The 22846-nt window shown below is 35.8% G+C and overlaps 1 protein-coding gene across 1 annotated transcript in view; it reads left to right on the top strand.

Annotated features, from left to right (window-relative positions):
• Nucleotides 1-6905: 6905 nt before the first annotated feature.
• Nucleotides 6906-22846, top strand: part of LOC124802454 (longitudinals lacking protein-like) — a 115688-nt gene continuing 99747 nt past the window's right edge. Inside the window, exons 1-3 of the mRNA XM_047263239.1 lie at nt 6906-7027; nt 7170-8003; nt 9519-9614. Coding sequence (XP_047119195.1) covers nt 7185-8003; nt 9519-9614 — 915 coding nt within the window. The 5' untranslated portion in view covers nt 6906-7027; nt 7170-7184. The remainder of the gene's footprint in view (nt 7028-7169; nt 8004-9518; nt 9615-22846) is intronic.

Raw genomic sequence — 22846 nt, 5'->3', positions numbered from 1 at the left:
CACTTGTAAAAATTTTCTCGAATAAATTAAAGGCAATAGCAATTTTGTTGACACTAGACCCACTCAAAAATTGCCAATCAGTCGTGAATTGATAGACAGTTTAGACAAGAAAAGAAGTTTTCGAAATGTGGTGCTACAGAAGAAATTTGAAGATTAGACGGGCAGATCACGTAACTAATGACGAGATACTGAATAGAACTGGGGAGACAAGAAATTTGTGACACAATTTGACTAAAAGATGGGATCGGTTGATGGGACACATTCTGAGACATCATGGGATCACCAGTTTCGTACTGTAGGGAAGGGTGGGAGGTAAAAATAGTAGAGGGAAAGCAAAAGATTAATACAGTAAGCAGATTCAGAAGGATGTGGGTTGCAATAGTTATTCGGAGGTCAAGAGGCTCGCACAGGATAGAGTAGCGTGGAGAGCTGCATCAAACCAGTCTTCGAACTGAAGGCCACGGCAGCAGCAACAAATTACTCTTAAAGCAAAATTTAGTCTTCATTGATCTTCGTTGCACCGTATCTTCTCATTAATTAGTGTTTAGTTAGATAGGCACACATCGGTTAATATGACTCCAGCTACAAATACACAAAAATACTCTTTATAACTATTAAGCAATAGTTTCGTAGTTTTCTCCGAAATAATACATTTTTACAACAAAAAAAAAATTGTGGCTCGACGGCTGCGAGGTTAAGTCCAGACCACATATCTGCAGCCAGTCATCTGCGATCTTTATCTGTCGCTTATCATTTGTTTCACCACTGGCGACCTTTGTTGATGTCAAAATGCCGATTTGCAGCGTGGTTCGAAGTTCACGTTAAATTGTAGACCCCCTACAAATTAGTTCGAAAGTCGGAGGAAACATAGTAAACCAACAGTCGAGTTTACGAGGTCTGTCCAAAAATTCCGGAACGTTGTCCCCAACATGTTTCTGCGTTACCTTTTACTTATCGTGCATGGTCTCCATCGAAATACTCTCCTCCACAACTGATACACCGCGCCCAAAGCCGTTTCCATTTCTGGAAGCAGTTTCGGTACGCTTCTCTCTGGATCGGGCGAAGCGTCGTCTGCTGATTTTCTTTTATCTCGTCTATCGTTGCAAATTTCATCTTTTCAACGGGGTTTTCAACTTTGAAAATAAAAAAAGTCCGCAAGGGCCACATCCGGAGAGTACGGAGGATGAGGCAACACAGTGATTTTGTTTTCTGTGCAGTAGTCACACACCAACAGGGATGAATGTGCGGATGCGTTATCATGATGCAGGGGCCACGAATTATCTCGCCATATTTCAGACCGTTTCCTTCTCCTGAAACGTTAATCTGCAATCTCTCGGACAGTCAGTCTTCGACTGGCACGCACAGTTTCGCTGACGTGTGTGACACGAGCGTCGTTGGTAGACGTCGAAGGGTCATCTTTTTAAGTTCCGCCAGGCCATTTTTAAACCGTGTGAACCGTTCGTAACCTCGAATAGAGCTTAAGCACTCATCGCCATAGACTTCCTACATCATTCGATGTGTCTCTGTAACGATTTTCTCGAGTTACACGCAAATTTTAATGCAGACGCGTTGCTCCTCTAACTCTGTCATCTCGAAATCCGCTAACTGTGCGACACAACGTTCCACTCAATACAGCACTGAACAATAACTAACAGACATATAACAATGAAACCTGCGGCAGTTACACAAAACACAGGTGTGTGTGCCCGGATGCCAACCGCATTTTGCTCCAACACACCATTGGCGCGAAATTACGAATGTTCCGGAATTTTTTGAACAGACCTCGTATGTCAGCGTTGACTTCTATGTAAGAAAGTAAAAAGTGTAGATATTGCCTAACTGAATGAAAGTATGCATGCTAAAAGTAACACGAAATTAAATATATGTATAAAAAATAATTACAACTATTTTCAAGGCACAGGAGACATAATTGTAATTAACTAGTGCATGACATCCTTTGCATAAAGTATTGAGTAGTAAAATTTACGATCGCTTGCTGGCAATGTAACTCCTCCCCCCCCCCCCCCCTTTTAGTGTTTTAGGGTTAAAAAAAAAATGTTCAAGGGACTATTGATATCTCCAGCTATAGCCCCTACTGCAGGCTGTTCCGGCCAACAGCAAAGTATAATGTAAAAATGCAAACTGACATGTTCTTAATAAAATCTCTACGTATGTCCACAGCTACTGTATGTACTTCGAAAGAACAAGCGAGTTCCTTGTGAGTGCGCCGTATTTATTTGCGTAATTTTTTTAAGCTAAGGGCTGTATTCTACCGCAGTGCTCTCAAACGAAACATTATTAATAACATCACTTCCTTTCCATGTTGCTGTCTGCGGCGTGTACAGTTGTTAGACATCATCCACAATAAATTACAGGTATTAAAGAAGGGCCAGATTAAAATAGTCTGTTACTTGGGGCAGTTGTAACTGAAAACAGTCGAATGGTTTCTCTTGCGCGCGACGCTGTTGCCGACCTGCGCCACACATGTGCATGCGAGCGAGCGCTGGAATCAGCTGGCTTTTAAAGCCGCCGTTTAAAGGGGCAAGTCGCCCGTTAAAGCAGATAGCAGGCCACAATAATACACGTGGCGAGCAGACGCCAACCGAAGCTCGCAGTACGCCGTTCAAACGTTTCTTTCCTAGAAACGAGTTATCAACTCGATACGGATTTTCAGTTAGAGTCGGAATTTTAGTTAGAGTCACGAAGCCTATTACCCGTGTCAGTATTTATTACTTTCCGCAATAAGTCTGCTCATTTTGTGACAGAGCTGAAACAATCGCTTCCGTCACTTCTAGTAACTACGTGTTCCATACATCACGCGACGTCAGTGAAACAACATAACCAGCCATGTTGGTTGATTTTTTCTTTTTTTATTTCTAATGCTGAGGGTGTAGAGACTATGACGTAAGCGTTTCATCGTAATATAAGTGTGTCATCGTAATATAAGTGTCGCGCGATTAATCTAAATGAAACATTAAGCTAAACGAAACTACGAAAGACGTCAGTGTGTATGTGTGAGCTGTTAAGCGCGTTATGTTTCTGTGCAGTGAGAATAAGCTTTTGTTTTATATTACATATACGGGCCTACTAAAGTTTTTGGGCTTTATTTTTCGGTTTATTTCCTGTTAAATTGCATAAAAAAATCTCCCACTTTTCCCCTATGACTTGAAGTATCATTTTTTTTATTAGACAGGAAAAGTTTTTACTACAGGATACTACACATATGCCGGATAATTTCTGCCTCTACAACATCGTTTTTCGCAGCTGCGGTAGCTGTAAACATTCATGAAATTGTGAGACGGAAACTCCTGATTATGAAATCCTTATTGCATATTGGGTAAAGTTACAGATGGAATAACATTCTCTTCAGACCAGGTTTGCATTAGAGAAAATGCAATAAAATTAATAATTAAATAGTGTAGAGGAAACAGCCACTTTGTTCACAATTAATATTTTATTTGATATTAAGGTCTTTTATACACCCATTTTTGATCTTAGTGGCCCTTTCCATGTCTCTCTTGTTTACTGCGCCTGACAGTTACGTCTTCCACAATCGTTAAATAATAATTTCGTGAGTTAATTTGAACAGGCAGCTGCAGATCACTTACTTTTTCTTTGGTGCTGCAACAGACTGCAAAAGCTGTTATCATTTTCTTTCGTAAACTCCATCCTAATGCAAATTTGAGCAATGACTGACAAAACAAATAACATTCTAATTTCACAAAATACTGTTATGATTGTTGGTAGAGAGGACCTGTTCTTAGTTTCTGAGAAATATCTCTTTTTTCCTTTATTTGACAATTCAGGTTCTCGTTGCAAGCTGACACTAAAGAACTTGCTGAATGCGTTGTACCAATTACTTTCCTTATTCGGCGCGCAGTCATACGACTTTACTCCGCATTATTCGGTCGTTTCGATCCTCAGTATAACGTTTTACGTATCCTTGACAATATCACATGAAAAAATTGGTCAGATAGTTACGAATGCAGTAGAGATATAGTCAAATAATCGTGGGTCCCAAATTCTGCGAAGGTTCAATCAATAAGGAATTTTGCTAGACAGATTTCTCCGTCTGCTGTTATGGATGTAAGTAAAATATTGTGTGGGCGTTTGTTGCGAGACTACAACAGTACCGTAAAGCATGAAATTTTGAATTCTCGAAGAATTTTATACGACACCGATAATGTATAATATCATATTTAATTATTATCCTCCCCAAAAGATATTTTTTGGGAAACAATACTCAAAAGAGGAAGTGGATAGCCAAATCATAAGATCGAACACTGAAGAAGTTTCTTTCTATACTACTTTTGCCGTGGCATAACTGAGTTGTTAATTACGCTAGTGTCAGGCATTTATCTTTGGTACCACTTGAAATCAAGCTTATCTCGTCTGCGACTGAATATAAATTCTTAGTCTTAAATGAATCAACAGCGAAGAAAACATTTGGAAATCACGACCTGTAAAACGTTTCAGCAATTTGCAATATAAATCATACGAAGTGTTAAAAATACTACTTCTTTTTAGTTACCATATCCAAAAAAAAAATTTACTGGCTTTTACTTTGGTTTCGTTTCGTTTTGGGGCACACTAAAGTTAGCGAGATGTATTACGTTCTCAATAATTTTTATCATTAAACAAAGTGTTTTGAATAAATAGCACTTCACTTGCAACGTATTACACAAGTTATAACGAGGTGTAGTTATATTGATGTTTAAAATCCAACGTTTCAACGATACATCCACAGCAAAACATGTAGCAAATGAAAGAAGAAACGTCACTTGACCATTTGATATCAAATCAAAAGTTTTTTACAAAAATTCTGTCTTAAATGATAGAAAGAAGCTCCCAAAACAAGCCTTTAATAATTAATAAGAGTGTACGCGAATTTTTTATTTCTCCAAACAATATACCAATCAGTAGGTTACGGTAAATGCTTTCCATGTAATACCGAAAGGGAAGTAGGTAACGGTTTCATCGTCCCAGTAAAACGGGATTTAATTACATGTAAAGGTAGTATTCCAGCACATTTATGCCTATAATGCACAATAATCCACATGGAAATCGGACTAGGCCACATCCGCTAGCAAACACTGAACAATTATGCGTCCATGAATTTCTTCAACGGTTGATGTTTGTATAAAACGTAGGATGAAAGTCTCCACAAGATATTGCCAACGAATAAACGGCTTAACAAGAAAACAGTTTTTATAAGGCATGAACTGATCATTATACTGATGAAGTGTATGTATGTTAGGAGGCATTCCATGATCCTGTCGTCTCGAGGCATGTTGACTTCCATTGTCACCATCACTAAATAATAATAATAACTGTTACCGCAGCTAAATTATGTGTATAACCAAACCAGTTTTTGTTGGTTGTGTTCCACAGCTTTGACAAACGCAACAAATGACATAGTGTAACATGTGAAGCTGCTGTATAATTTATTTTTAATTGTACAAATAATAACAGCAGTTTCACCTGTGACAGTGCGTCATTTCTATGTTAAATACGATCACAAAGTACGATTGAATGAGCAGTCTTACACTGAGTGAAAAGGTCATCATATTGAAGTCATTAGCATTAAAAGAAAACACGTTAGGCAGAAATGAAAATAGTATTGTTGCACTATCATCTCAGATCCTACGATTACCTCAATGTTTGTGACTCCATACTGATATGTTGCAAGCACTGTTATCCATATTCAGTGAATGGTTTCATAGCTGTTCCCGTATGTGTGTACTTTCGGCCACATATAAGTACTTTCTGTCAAACTGTAATTAAATAATGCTACGCGCGTGGAACCTACTTAGCGAACTAACTTACAACATTGGCTTGAATCTCAATAACACAATTTTGCTGAGAGTAGAATTTAAATAATGCATACATGTTTTCAACATACGTTTACTGCAGTTGCAGTCGTCACACGCAGTTACGTCAACTGCGTAGGTACCCGTTTTAAGCCAACAGTGGTATAAAAATTGGCTATTTTCGAGGTTCCAAGCGTTCCGCGTGCCGGAAAGCGTCTTATTCAATACAGTACAAAAATACGTACTGCACGTATTTATATTTCTTGTTGTATGTGATCAAAAGACACACTAACGATGGCTAAATGTGCAATGTGCTTCAATTCACGCCGGCAGCTGGGCAGCAGCGCTAGAGTGCGTGATCTGCCGGCTGTTCCCACCCCCACTCCTCGCGCCGAGACTGCGCACTAGTCAAGCGAGAGATTGAAACACGAATACAAATATTTACTCCGCATTTGTTTTAAAAGTTTAATACGATATAAAATTTAGTTTTGATTTTTAATGTCTCACAACGTATCGTATTTTTTAATCTACTGCCGCTTTCATCTTACAAAATTATTGTTGATGTATGCAGGCACTGACTTGACCCTCCAACTGCGCGGTTGACAGTAGGCCGGCGACGTCACTGTAGGCCGGGTGAGCCGCCGTTGCTGAAGTGGCAGGCCTTATTCCGTTTCATGTAGCAAGGTAAATATTTGTGTTTTTCCGAATTGGCAGTGGTTTTACGTTAGTGATTTACAGTTATAGTGAACCAACAAGCAATTTTATATCAGTGACGTGAGAGGAAGACTCTTCTGTTAGCGGTGTTCTTATTCCTAAGGTGAATGGTCAATCTGCCAAACATGATGAAGGGTTCGTAAAAATCATTGCATAAAATTTCCGCCATTTTGAAGAGTTGATCATACAAATAGTGCAAAAGATTATTTTCCTTGGAAAAAATAGTTTTCTTCAGCTTGGTGGCATATGCTGCCTCGAGAGAGGTGCCCGTGACTTACGCGTTAAAGAACTGCCTCGTCGGTCTCTGTACCGTGCGCATCTTTAGGAACGCGGTGGCATTTGTTGCACACAGATGGAAGCGATGTTCCTAAGTAGTTATCCTTTTAATTCAAGAGATGCTGAGATTTGTATGATGTGTAACTTGGTCTCCTCAGTCAGCTGTATTTGCTGTGCGACGGACTCATAACTGCCTACTAGCCTAGAAGTGCAGACTACTTCAAAGGGTATGCCTTGATAGTAGATGATGTTACTTGCTGTTCACTTGATTTTTAGCTTAATTATTGGATAACATATTATTAAAAAGATTTGTCCTTCGTGTATGTGTAAGGAACGTATGAACTAATGAAAGACTGTGTCTATTTACAGGGCGAGATAACAGACATGGGAAGTGAGCATTACTGCCTCAGGTGGAATAATCATCAGAGCAACTTACTCGGTGTATTCAGTCAGCTTCTTCAAGACGAGAGCCTTGTAGACGTTACCCTTGCCTGTGCTGAAGGACATTCAATACGTGCTCACAAAGTGGTCCTCTCAGCTTGTTCATCTTATTTTCAGACACTTTTTGTTGACCATCCAAGCCGGCACCCAATTGTTATCCTTAAGGACGTACGGTTTGCAGAATTAAGAACTCTAGTGGAATTCATGTACAAGGGTGAAGTGAACGTCGAGTACTGTCAGCTGTCAGCTCTACTGAAAACAGCGGAAAGTCTCAAAGTGAAAGGTCTCGCAGAGATGACAAACTTAAATTCGGGAAGAGATGAACATAGTGAAGTGCCTAACGCAAAGCATTCGAGCAACGCCAGTGGAGCTGACGTTCCTCCCTCTTCGGATTCTGCTGCCAAGAGGCTCAGTGATGGAGGTGCAAGAACGCCGCTTCCAGCCGAAAGTGTTTCCCCGCCTGTTCGTGTTGAGAGACAGCAGTTTGGTGATAAAGATAATTCCGGTTGTGATGAAAACGAAAGTTGTGACGAAGGAGCGAGGCGAGCAGATACACCTGAAGTTGATGACCTATCCATTCGTGGCAATTGTGCTGGGCCTAGTGATATGACAGTGGGTAGCAGTGCAGTGTCATCTCATCCACCTACAGCAGCCGCAGTTACTGCGACGTCTTCGACAGCTGTTTGCAGGCTACCATCTCCCCACAGTAGTGAACCAATCCCTGGGCCTTCATGTATGCTACCAGTTCAACAAGTACCCTTGGTAAGTAAGAGTAAACCAAACGCCTTACTCTTTTGTCAGCAGGACAAAAATACACAGTTCCTAGTTCATTTCGGTCCGTGTCTCATGTACAGGGGTAACTGTGGTGTCACAGTGGTGTTGCACTCTGGCAGTAGTGTGTTTATTGCTGTTACTTTACTTAAGAATGGATTATTTTCCTGGCAAAGGTTTCAGGCGCTGGGTGAAACTCATTATTGTGAAACTTTAAGCTGGTAGAGAAGGTATTGTATATGTCACACCCACAGTAGAATTACTTTGTTTCCATTAAAAAATTTTACTCTTCACTGCTCAGTGGCTGCATGGGTAAAGTTTTCACATAGTAATTTGCATGTAATTTCTCTCACTAAGACTATACATAATTAAAACATGCATGTTTATTTATCTGTTCATACAGAAGAAATGTAAAATGGTCAAAGATAATCTGTAAATTCAAATTACCTAGCAAACTCTAAATGCAGTTGGCTTTGAGAAGACATTTCTCTCGTAGAGCAGCTCACACAAGGAAAGCCCAAAAGCAGTGTGGTCTGTACACTGAGAAAACGTGTATTTGCATTTAAAATCACAAATGACATTTGGTATTTACAAGAGAATTTAAGCTAATTTTGAGGGCTATATATGACTGCAAGTTTTTAACGCTGCTGATAATGATTTAATTACCTGTGCATAATTATTGACGAACAGACATATTACAGTACTGAAAGCTGTTTGTAATTTTTGTGTGACTTACCAGCTTATATGCATTCTGTTTTGTCACAGAGGCTTTTGCCAGAAGGAAAAGAAATAGGTTTGTGCATACATGAGTTCATATTCTTCAAGATGAAATGGTGTATATGAAAACTGGCATTCCTGTGTGAATGACATTTCAATAGGAAATGTTTCCAGGGTGCTGTATTGTAGTGTTGCTGACAAATTGTATAGTTAAACACTTGCAGTCTTTTTAAAGGAGTATTTCCTGTTGTAACTAGGACTCTGAGGCTTTTTGTGTTGAGTGGGAGAATAATTTCTCAGTGAAAACCATTATATTTATGGGCTGTACTTATAGTAAATACTAAAAATGGATTGATAATCTAACATACTATATAAGAAAATATATAATATAAAATAACTAAGTAAGTGGAAGAAATTATATGAAACATGTTCAGGCATTAGTCACTGTCCAGTTCACAATTGAAATTTATAGTGGCTTTTGTATGATGATACTGTGTTTTATAATGTTTCAAGAATGGTCACTGTAATAATAGAATAAATAGTTCGTTTGCTCCTCAGCATAAAGTAATGTTGACCTAACTTTTAATGATACTGTACCCAGCAAACTTTAAATTCTTCCCTTTTTTCCTCTCATCTCTCTTCTTTAGTTACTTCTCTTCCACCAAATAATTTATTCTACTGTTGCTTCTATTAAATATCAACTGTTACCATACAGTTTTAATCTGCTGTTCACTAACTTTTATGATATGATGTTTTTTTTTTCTCTCTCTCTATATATATATATCACAGTCTTTAAAGAAGGAAGTAGATTGGGATCGAAGTGTTGCTGATGATAAGAGTACCACAGGAGAAAGTTCCTCTGACTATAGACATCCGCAAGATTTGGTGAGTACAAAACTAAAATTTGTTTCCTAATTTTTCAAACTTAAGTATGCTTCTTTATATCTTCCCTTTAGTAATGTAAAATATATACATCGCAGTACTGAAGGATTTGTTACAATGAAACTGAGGTTGGAAAATAAGGCTTAAAATGTACATGATGTAAATGTTAAATCTTACACTGAAATTGTATTTGGGACTTTGTTATTGACAGAATTAATACTGTCAATAAATGATAGTTCCTTTTCCTGTTTTCACTTTAATTCGGTATTTATCTTCCTAATTTTGAATGTATTTTCAAGACAAATTTGTTTGGTCACTACAATATTTTGAAATATCTACATCGTGAAATGTACTCCATAGGAACTTGAAAATCTTGGGATCAATGTACTTGAATTAGTTCTGACTTTTTGTTGCAAAACATTTCTCCACAAAAACAAAATAACTTCTTAAAATGCACCTCAGAGATCCACATAATTTCATGAATTGGTGTGAGTGGGATGGTGACATCTGTCTTTTCATCCATTGTTTTCCAAATTCTCTTTCATTTGTGGATCTTGTTGTAATTCATCTCTGTTCAGACCATCTTGGTTTAGATCTGCTATTAAGTCTTTTCTTCTTTTTTTCCTCCCAAGACTGGATGATTATTTAATGAGGTAATTAGCTTAGGTTTCTTACAACACTCTGTAAAATTACCATATTAACTTCATCAGGAAGCAAGGCAAAGTGTGTTTCTGTTATAATATGGAATAAAATTCATGTTATGGACTTAATTTCTGCATGTGCAGAAAGACAAGACTACCTGATCAAACAAAAATGTTGGTAGGTGTTTGAAATATGATCAAAATGAGCTTTTTAATTTCTCAGATGCTGTTTCTGTCCCACCACGTCTTTGGTTTGGACTTCTTTTTGCCTGACTATATTTCACATTTAGCTACATACAGAATTTGTAGACTAACTGGAAGGTTAAATTCACACCATGTAGCCATGTAATACGGTTGTCTTATCACACCATCACTGTCATCTTTAGCTTTTGATTTTGAGTTCCAGAGATGGCATAAACATATTGTTACCCTGGCATTTGTTCCATATTTTCTTTTAATGAAAGAGGTTTTACATTATTAACTAATTTTCTAATGATGTAACTTTATAATCAGAGCTGGTAATAGGATGCTGTGTCCTGTATAAAAACAAAGAATAGATAACTAAGCACGAATATATTTATTTATTTATGTCCAGTGCCATCAGGGAATCAACTCTGCTTTTATTGGTGATGTCTTAAGTTCATGGGTGTAAAAGTGATGTATTAACATCCTTGCTTGTAAAGTTGTTGTAAGAAGGGATACACTAATAATCCAAAACTTATGCTGAAAAAAATGAAATATTTGTGGTATATACACTACAGAAAAGAATGAATTTGTGTACTTACTAATATACGTCACCAAATTCTCACATCTAAGTCATCTGAAATGAAAGACAGCATTTTAACATTACAGTACACCAATAGTTATGAATAATTGATAGTGGTCACATTTCTTTTGATAATAATTTTGTTTGTTGTGTTCCCTACACTTACTTCAGTTTTATGTCATTGAGAAGGAAATTGTTACTCACTTTTACTTTTTTAAAGTGACTCTTCTCTTCCCATCCACAAGGTCAGGATGTTGGAATGTTGACTTATTTCTGTTTTGTGCTGAACAATTCTAAATGTTAAGCTGCTGCCATGCTTTTTATATGTGTGGCATCAAGCACTGGACAGTCCAGGATAGAGTAACGACAGTGTGGATAGGATAGACTGCTACTCATAAGATAAAGGAAGGTTCGAGTCGCCGACAGGCGCAATGAAAAAGAAGCTAGAAATATTTCTTATTTGGGCGAAGTCCTTCTTCAGAAGTAGAAGACACACATGTTCACACAACAATAATTCTCACACACACACACACACACACGGCCCCTGTCACTGGGTGTTAAGACCTCTACAGTCGGGCCTTACCACCCAGCGACAGTGGCCATCTGCATGTGTGTTTTCTACCTCCAAAGAAAAACTTTGTCAGAAATCCGAAGTATGTGAAGCAGTCTTTCATTGTGCTTGTCTGTGACTCAGTGCTGCCTCTGTGTTGTGAATAGTAATCTATATATTTAATATTGTTGTTTTTATGCGACTATTTCAGCCAGCACATTGTTGCTTCATTGGTCACAGGTTCTCAAGATATTTGTAGTACAGTAATGTTTACCTCATTATTCATATATTCAAATGTAATTGCATTTTTCATTTATCAGAATGACACTTTTCTTCATTTAAAACGAATTACATGCCTTCATTGTAAATTATGTTGAATCATGTTCTTTTACAATCTATTCGGACATATGTTCCATGAAGGATATCCGGTTAACTGGTAATATGGAACATTTCAGTCTACAGGGAAAAGTAACACATATTACTCGAATCTAGGGTTTATGGACCTACTTTTACCATTTAGGAAGAATTTGGGGTCTTCTTCTCTGTGTGGTGATCAGATATCCATTTAGTAATGGACTATGATGAAATTTTAATTTTTCCATCAGCCATTTTTGCACACAGATTTCAGATGACACCTTTTTTCTGCAGCAGTTTGTGCCAGTTTTCATAACCTCTGTCACTGCAAATTGACAAAAGCTTATTTTTACAAGGGGGTGAGAGTGGTGAGTTGTAGATATCATTCTGGTGTACATTAAAATTAAATTTTTTACTGTATTAGCAGACAATGTCAGTGTTAAAAATAGTAATCTGGACTTGCGTGATCATTTCAATGAGACTGTTGCTATGGCTGAAAGTGAATGAAATGTGTTGTAGTTACCAGGTTTTATTATCAGAATATTCTCAAGGACAATTTTCCAGTTAATGTTGATGAAATGAAATGTCCATCAAATGAATTAAGGGAGAAGGGCATACCATGTTATATTTTTCCTTCATTGCTTTGTAATTTGGATAGAGGTTATTTCTCAAATAATTTGTGTACTCTGAAATATTCCACCAGAGAACAGAATTAGCCAGTTACTTTGTGTCAGAAAACTGCAAGCAACATTTTTAATGAAACCTATCCAAACTTTGAAAAACATTGGGACAGTTATGTAAATTTTCTGTTGTTGAAGATCAGGTGCATTTCCTTCTGCCTTTAAAGAGAGGTTCCATATGATCATAAATAAGTGACAACATATTTCGTAATAACCGGAGAAAAGGAAATGAGCAAATGGTTTCAAATTAACAAAGTTATTCTGGGTGGATCGTGCTTTCTGATTCTATAGCATCATATGAAAGAGTATTGTGTTATAATGCTGCTGTAACTTCTAAAGTGAAAAATAAATAAATAATACTGGTTCTGTATTTAAAATGTCTTATGTTTAAAAGGTTGTACTAGATAACCTGAGTCATAAAAGTTGTTATGATTGCTGGCTCAAGAATTTCGTAACTACTGGGGTAGGATAACAAGTTAAGTTATATTTGTGGATGTTAAGAGAGAACTGAAGATGTATTCTTAGTACTTCATACTTCATCTTCCTGTAGTTTATGATTTTTCTGTTGCTATTTGCTTCCTAGTATGTGTTTATTTGGCTGTAGTTTTTTTGTATTTGTTTTGATAAAGTTATCTAGTTGTCAAGAAGTTGACCTTCAGTTTTGGCTGTCATTGTTTTTTTCCATAGTGTTTTGTTGATATAAATTTTATATGGACATTTTTAATTAAATGTACTGAATTTCCTGCATCATTTGACTACCCCAGAAACTTCGCTGCCAAACAAAATGAGCGTCAACTTCTTGTGCTCTGTTAATTTTGAATATTAATATTTGAGAATTAGCAGTCAATGAAAATTTAGCAGTAAAACAATCCAAGCAAAAAGAAGTTGATGTTCTTTTGTTTTGTTGCAGGAGTCTATGGGGGCATCTGACCCCCCTGAGAGTCACTCCCCAAGATTGTTCTCATGTATGTACTGTGGGGCATCATTTCCATACCAGAGTAAGCTCACACGTCATATATTGTCACATAGTTTGGAAACACTCAAATATCGTGAACAGATACATTTGCATCAGCAGCATTCACTTGTAACCATGGCAGCGGCAGGTATGGTGGAACCTCTAAACCTTATGGAAAGCCACTTCGGAGGCCGTCCTCCACCTCACGAGAAATTGGAACCAACTTATTCCCAAGAGAATTCAGCCATGGAGCTGGATTTTTCTGCAACTGGTTTAGGTGAAGTTGGAACTTCTTCAAATGTTGTTCTTTGTAAATTTTGTGGCAAGTCATTCCCAGACGTCAGTTCTCTTATAACTCATTTGCCTGTGCATACTGGTGATCGTCCATTTAAGTGTGAGTTTTGTGGCAAAGCTTTCAAGCTACGTCACCACATGAAGGATCACTGCCGTGTCCATACTGGTGAACGTCCATTCCGTTGTTCTCTATGTGGCAAGACGTTTTCAAGATCTACTATTCTGAAAGCTCATGAAAAGACTCACTATCCAAAATATGTGAGGAAGTTCCTTTCGCCCAGCCCAGTTGATACAGAAGAGGAATCTCCGCAGCAATAATGAATAGGCTATTTAATAATTCCAAAGTGCCCCTTGTGCTGTTCCGTGTAGTTTAACCTTGATACAGGGAAATGTGTTATTTACACAACATAGCATTAGATAATTGGTTATTTTGATAGAATTTTAAAAGGCATATAATAAAGATGATATATATATCTATATATACACACATGTGTAAATACATATGGTTAAATATCCACGGAATTGTACAGGCTCCTCCTGAGGCAAGCTCTTGAAGGATAAAAGCCATAAATAGTGTTTGATGAAAACACTCTAAAACTTGTTCATCAAGAGTGCTTTAAAACAAAATAGCTGTTGTAAGTAAACATGTTTTTGCTGCCCAGTTGGTGCTTGTGGTTAACAGATCATTTTTCTAGAAAAGCAGTCTGTTTCCTCAGCTGAACTATGAGTTATAAAAATGAAATTAAGGCATTTTGTTGTAATTACTGATTAATATTGTTAGTTACATTGCATAGCAAAATGAAAATTTATTGTAACTAAGAAAATTGTTTATTTTATTGCTTACATGTTACATAAGAACACTTGCCAGAAAATTGTAATAGATGAGTGTTTTAGAAATTACATGTGTATCTTGGTCAAAATATGCAGATTATTAAAAATGATGTAGGCAGGTGTAATGATAGGAATTTCAGTATTGTGGCCCAGATAGTTGTCATGCAAAATTTCACTATAGGTTGCTTGATCACCACCACCTTATGTGACAGTAACTGCATATTTAGTATTCACAATGTGAATTAAGAAAATAAAGTGCTTTATGTGATGATATATGTATATACAAATGTTATATATATATGAAAAAATAATTTCCAAAGCATTGTGCTTTATAATTGTTAAGACCTCATTTGTTATAAACTGTAAAAAATTGATGGTCTTGAGCAACCAAACATTAAATGTTGCATAGTGATCACTTTTAGAAAGTAGGCAGCTGTATTTACTCATTTTCAGAAGAGGGTATTTTTTTTAACTAAATAACTAATGACTATATATATGTATACTGTTTTTTCAACAGTAGGAAAATGCTAATTTTTATACTCTTAAATAGCAATCTCATGTTTTAATGTAAGAGCAGATATTTAATGCTGACAATTGTCAGGTTTCTTTTTATTGTTTGATAAAATGAGCTAAGAAATACAATACTATTTTTCCTACAAGGGATATTTTCTCTTGATTAAAGGCAACTACAAAGAGCTGTGATAGAATGTTATTGTTAAAGTTAATAGATGTTATAATTTCAATGAAGAGTGATAGTCTGCAAAAAGTAGCCTGTCTTTGGTATTAATAATGAGTTCGAAGCTTTAATATGCATTATTAAAGTTTAGTGATCAGAATCTAGATCTCATTCTACCCTTTAGCGCATGCCATTCCTGTATCGGTGGTAGAAGTGCCTTTACACATTTTGTTATGATATGGGGAGTTTTTTCTTTTTGTTTATTAGTTCCTCTGTCATTGTGTTTCTCCTGGTAGCTGTTTGTAAAGAAATTAGTCTATGGTGTACAGGGGGTGTGCTTGTTTCAACCAAGATTGGCTGTAAAGATATCAGGTTGTAGAAATTGAGTATGTAAAGACTTAGTTCAATTGGTCTTTCTACATTTCTAATAAGCTTTGTTTAACACTCTGAAATCAATGATTTGTGATCCAACAATGGGCTCAGTGGATTCATTTGTGTGTGTGTGTGTGTGTGTGTGTGTGTGTGTGTGTGTGTGTGTGTGTGCGTGTGTGCGTGTGCGCGCGCGGTAGTTTCACTCCCTCCTGTGCATATTGTATAATGCAGTGTAATTAATGAACCTATAGTGATAGGGAAGAGCTGTATAGAGAAACCCCCTTCATTTGAATGGTGTTTTTCTGGTAGATTATTGTTAAGCAGATAAATTGTATGGATTTTGTCTGCACTGTTTCTATACTCAACTTAATGGGAAAAATAATTTTCTAAATTCTACATGATATAATAGGCAATTTGGTTCAAGACAACTTGATTTTTTTTTTTTTTTTTTATTTTCTTATATACCTACATATTGTTAGGAAACACGTGCTCCGGATATTATTATTGCATATGTGTCTCAATTTATATTAATACCTGGGAGGCATGATTCCTATTTGGTTTAAAAATTTATAGCACTACAAAAGTTGAAATGAAAGATGAAATTATACAAAAGCTATATTTTTAAAATCTGACAAATGAAAATGAGAGATATTTCTGGTACCACTGGATGGTATTAAAATATCTGATAGCTGTTTTTATCTTATGCCTCCAACCTTCTGAGCAACCATGTTGCAATATCAGGCATAATTATATAACAGTCTTGTAAATGAGTAAATACAGTGCACCATATATATATGTGTGTGTGTATATATATATATACACACACATTTACACACACAAACACTCATGTAGATAAAATATAAATATCAAACAGAACTGATCTTCCATATACATATAATGGTAAATATTGCATTTTCATAAACCACTGAGGAATATGAGAACTATTCAGACAAACAGAAGCATTCCACTTCTGCTAAAGACATTTTTATAAAGTGAAATGAACAAAAATTTATAGAAGTGAGAAGTAATTCCATTGTGATAGTTATCTAAAGCTGTCATCCTGTTATGTATATTTTGCATTGTAGAGATTATTTCACAGTATTATTAACTATTGTTGTTAGTGGAGTGAAAAAGTGAAACAACTGCAATTGGAAAGTTTACATTACTGTCACTGCAGTTGAATGTGATACTACTATATTAATTAAGGTACTGTTAGTTCACTATTGCAGAATGTAGATTTAGCTAGCCTTGCTTTATTTGATTTTAAAGTGGGGATGTATGTGATGGTTTACTGGTGATGGCCATCAGTGTCACAGACAGCTAGTTTCATAACTGTTTGTGACTAGTCAACTTACAGAAAAAGTTCCTGAGATTTGTTGTAGCAGATATTGTGGTGCTTGTCTAGATTGCACTGTGAAAGTGATGAGTATTGTAGGTTTGATTTACTTATGTAAGATAGGCTTTCATTACCTACTTCATCTCCCTCCTGCTGTCTCTTTTTAGCATGTTCTCATGGTTGGTTGTTGTGACTTAATTCACCAGTTCATATCTAAAACAACACTCAAGATTTGTGTACATCAAGATTACATGTTTATGTGTTTGTGCATGCATAAACAAAAAAGATTGTTGTTGGGCAAGTATTTGCAACATGCTTCACTCTGTGTACAGGATTACACACACTTATTATCTATGGCATTTTCTATTTGTTTTTGAAATTTTAATTCAAAATTTAATTTTGAGCTACATTCTGAAGAAGACTCTTCTACTATTCATTTACTGTCTACATGTAATAACAGCAATGATCAAAGTGGTACCAACTGTGCTGTTTCCATTCTTCTCACTATCCTACAAGCATTGGAAGCTTGTTCTCAACTTTTGCACATATGGATTTCGATAATTTACATGGGTAACAGTTCTATGAAAACTGCTGTAGAGGGTGCATCTCATTCATATTTTTAAGAAATGTGGCTATTGCTTATTGAGATTGTTGGTTAAATTTTCCCTGAACGTATAAAGCTGTGCATGACTGGGTAATATTCCCAGTGTGAAACACAATTATCAAAGCTTCACCCAGTTACTATTTAAAGAAAATGTGCACATTGCAGTCAGTAATCTGTATCTCATTTTAGGATGTTGTAGACACTTTTTTTGATTAATAAATAACTGAAAGCATACTTGAAACCAAATTGTAAACTAAATTGTGGAATTATTCAAAACATTTGATTTCTGCTAGAAAATAATATTTCTTATTCAGGATCCACTGTATTCTGTACATGCTAAGGTTCCATTGTGAGCACCATGTTTCTCCCATGTATGGGAATAAGTGACTGAAAGTATTGGAACACTTTCATGTGATTCTTAGGAGTTTAGTTGCAAGTCCCATTAATTCATCTTCTCTCTCTCTCAGTTATGCACAAGTGAAAGCTCTGTTGCAAATTTACTGTGAAAGTGTATGTTTAGGGGTCGTAATTGTGCTACATGCGAAGATTACACATCACACTATATTAAGAATATAACCCATTAAATAATGTGATCAGTGATTAATTTATATATATTACAAAAATGGTGATGAAGCTGCTGCTTCTTTTTTAGGTGGAGAGATTGACACTGATTACAGTAAACTGTGATTTGACTGTGAAAGTCTAGGCAGAATAGTTTTTAAGATTTGATGCTTTGAGAAGTCACATATCAGATAACATCACATTCAAGTATACCTGGACATGAGCTTATACTCTTTTACTCTTATCATGTGGTCTTTACAGACCTATTGTATTCTTACTTCCAATTTCGTCCCATCCATATTCTTTTTGATTATTGCAAGGCTATATATTTTTAGTTGCTATGTTATATATATACATAACTACACATTTATACAAGGCAGTTGTTAATGTACAGTGTTGAAAGTAAATCCAAGCCAGGAGTGAAATTCTTATATGCCATTGCTTTACTTCGATTTGAGTGGCTTTATGAGCATTTTTAAGAGATGTAAAGAAGTATCAAACTGATTTATGGTTTTCTTATATACATATAATTAATGTTTGTCACACAAAATTGCAATCTCCTGGAGTAGTTGTTGTAAGGACTGGCAGACTAGTATACATTTGTGTGTTGCATTTTGATGATGAAATTTTGTGATATGTTTGTATTGTTGGTATGTTTTAAATGTATAAATAACTAATGACAATTCTGTTCAGTTAAAGACAGTTTTAAACTAAATTATGCTTTTGCTTGAGGGTCCACATTGGGTTCTTGTGCTTCAACATTTTGTGATAGTACTTATACTGTTATGTATAGTGTTCCTATTTTTCCCACAGTGGAAGAGTTCTGTGAAGTACAAATTGATAACTGTTTTCGAGAAGTAAATGTATTAGTTTTATTCTTCATATTTCTTTTGCTTCAGCACTGTGCTTTAGTATTTATAAGGTGATAAGCTTACTTTCTTTTTTAATCTAATGTAAATCTTCTTTACATGGGAAGTTTAAGTTTGCATGCTTTCATGCTTTTCAGTTTTTGTCTAAAATTTGTTTCATATTTGAACACAGTTGCATTCCTATGTTAACTTTCACAATTGCACATTTTGTTGAACTATTGTGTTTGTTAATATGCTCCAATTATTGGTTGCATATCTGCACCTGCTAACAGTTTGACAAAGAAAGAGATGGTTTCAGTTTTATATGTATCATTTCACTGTTTGGTGACCTGGAGTTAAAATATGAATAATAAATGGTTGTGATAACTGAGAATTAGTGCATGGATGTCTCTTTTTCCTTGTTTCTCATTTATTTGAACTATGGTGGTACCTATTATTAAAAGCAGCACTGTATATTTAATGCGGCTAACATACTTAGCCTCACCTTTATAGCAAAAGTGATTGCATATGAAGGCTGTGGGCCCATGCTTTGATGGCCACATCGACCTCTGGTTTCATGTTGACTACAACTGAAAGAATACTAATCTAATTCATATGTCAGGGTAAGAATCAGTTTTGACAGACATAACTTTACCCTCATTTCTGAATGGCTATGATGCTCCTTATATTTTTCTACTGCTAAAGCCATAGTTATTAGTCAGGCTCTGTCCCAAATAACTAAATAATGAGATAGCTTTCAGAGTTGGCATTTGTACTGTCACCACAATGGCCTTACATATATATTGTTTAAACTGGCAGTTATCTGCACAAACCTGTTGGAAGTGAGTGAAGCTGTATGTACTATTTTGTTCCGAATGTACTTGCTTGCAATTGTGGATGTAGGCAAGAAAATCATAGCCATTAATATAGTTGGTTCACTTTTGCCACACTGCAAGCATAACATACATATTTCTTAGACAATTAACATTTAGTACACTGTCAAGTTTCCTGATATTTCCCAAAGATACCCAGCAAAATAATTCACTTGAGTTCCCACAAAAGTGACTGAAGAACAACTGCAGTTACAGTGAAGCTTTGTTACATTTGTGAATTGCATTTTCTGTTGACTCGGTGATAAAATACAATTGCAGTATTTGTCAAAGCATCTGGAAGTTAATAACAGTGATATCAGCGCACCTCTTCCAAACATCCATTAAACAAATTAAGTTAGGAGTCATTCACACAGTGGAAGTCCAAAAATAGGATTAATAACTGTTGGCTGTGTGTAAACAAAAAACCCCAGAGAAATATTTTTTTCATTCAGTTTTTCGGTGTTTCACAGAAGATAAACGGTAAAAATGTAGATCTCTTATGATGTTTGGTAGTAAATGGGATTAAGTGGATACTCTTCAAAGCAAAAATTAATTTAACCAGGAATTTTTTCGATGTTGTGTGCCCTACCTTGCCCCACAAAAAGGAAATCAATATTCATATCTTGTGCAGTGCATTGTTCATCAGTTTGTTTATACCAGTTCCTTATGTCACACCATTTATATTCATCCATTTGTAGCTCTGTAGCATGTGAAGAATCAACAGTATATGGATGACAAATGAGAACAGCAGTAACAAAGTTAAACTTTCAGTGGTGCCTTGTGATCAGTTTGGAATATTGCATTCTTGTAAAATGTCATGAGCAGTGTTCACTATTTGGTCTTGTACAGGCTCTTCAAATTGAAAAAAAATTATTAAATCCATATTCAGTGGTAGGCCACTGTCACAGTGCTGTGGAAGGTAAAGCAAAATTTCCACACTAGTCTATTAGGCGAGAATCAAAGTGTTAAGTAAATTTCTTTCATGAGATGTCAATTAATTTTGCAACAATTTCCCTTTCCCCCTCCCTCTCCCTCCCTCCTTTTACCTCTCTCTTTACTTCACTTCAGGTATGGGAATGCAGAAAGAAAATTCTATTTGCTTGAAACAGACAGATACAAGCTAGTGTACAATAACAAGCCCTATCAGTTATCTTAAGTACTCCAAATAACTGCTGAGCTAATATACCAAAGTGATCAGTCAATAAATTTCTGGCTGTATGTTTCTGCTTAGTTGTATATTCCTATTTATTGCTTATGAAAAGTTGACAAAACCACTGATTTCTTGAGATTTAACATGCACTTTAAGATTCATGGACAAATGAATAAATTTCCAATAATTTACAATATAAGTAATAAACAGAAAAAGGGAAAAATGTACACTGACAATATGAGTTCTAATTTAAAGCAACAAAAATGTGTTATGAGATCAGATACATAGGGTGCATCATGATTATTATGCTGCTAACCGTTTTATCCAGTTGTCAGCTATACTTGTCATGCTTCTTGTGAACGGGAATCCTAAGAAATTTAATAAACTTCTTAATATAATACAACTGTCTTTAGAGCTCTGTTTCTGCAATAACTACCCAAGGAGGAAACTATTGTTGGAGGAATTAATATTTTAAGCAGTCATTTAAGAACACTTCTAAATTAGCACATTTATCATCAGACTTTCATCTGTTGTTGACATTCTGATACCACAGAAAACAAGTATCTGTTTTGCAAACATTAGAGAACTGTCTCTGGCTCCAAAGTGGAATTGTTTATCCACATGTAACAGCATACAGCTCCCCACTACTATCTCACAATTCACATCATTTAAACAGTCTTTTTTTTCATTTGGACATTGCTATTTTCAGCCAGCAGTTGTAATCGGCATGAATTTGAATTGTTTTCCTGACATGTAAATACTTTTTTATCTTCATTAACTCCATAATTAATATGAATCTTTTATTCAGTTGTGTAATTGTAGTAGGGCGACGTGTTTACTCACCTGCTTTCCCTTTCCAAAGAAAGGAAATTGATTGCTACTTTAGTCTGAAGACCATATGTAAATTTTTTAGTTTTTCAATGTTTGAGTTACAAGACCACAAACTTGTAATCTCCATCCTCATTACAATGATTATTAAATTCACACAAACTCTTAAGTGATATATGTTTTTAACTTTCACTCTCCAAATAAAGCACAATGGAAGACCAATCATGACTGAGATGTAAATGTAGTTTAAATGCCAGAAATAAAATAACACTTTGTATGCATGACAAGGGAAATGTTTGAATGGGTGTTCTGGCACTCCAAACTGCTTATTAATTCCACAGATTTTGTATACTTCAAATGTATTTGAGCAGTGGAAACTCCAGGTTAGAACATCAAAAATTTAAGGAAAAGAGATTACTACCTATCATAAATGTGACACATTAAGTGGCAGACAGGTGCAACTAAGATACTCTTACGTATTAGCTTTCAGCTACAATCATAGTAGGAAAGTGTAAGTGTCTTTTAGTTGTGCCTGTCTGCAACTTAATGTATCATCTTTACGATAAATGCAAGCTATCTTTTTGTTACATTGTTCAAATGTATGTGAGCTATCTAAGCATCTATTTATTTTCCATCCACTTATTTGCGTGTCATATTCAGAAACTTTGCACTTGAAAGGTCAAGGAAATGGTGACTCTCACTTTTATATTCCTTTTGTGTGTCAAACTGCAAGCAGGTAGCTTTAATGCTCATTTCTTGATTCTGAATTTCTCTTGCCAAGCTTTATGGATTTTGTAAATCTGGAGAGTTCTGTGAAAGTTGTGTTAAATGAAATAAATATTGAAATTTTTTTAAATAAGTCACACTATTTAATGCACTCTCACTAATTGATTTTCAACAAATATTACGTTGTTTGA

This window comes from Schistocerca piceifrons, chromosome 6, assembly GCF_021461385.2.
Source record: "Schistocerca piceifrons isolate TAMUIC-IGC-003096 chromosome 6, iqSchPice1.1, whole genome shotgun sequence".
Taxonomy (NCBI): Eukaryota; Metazoa; Arthropoda; class Insecta; order Orthoptera; family Acrididae; genus Schistocerca; species Schistocerca piceifrons.
The sequence above is the reverse complement of the archived record's forward strand: the minus strand, read 5'-3'. Positions and strand labels throughout refer to the sequence as shown.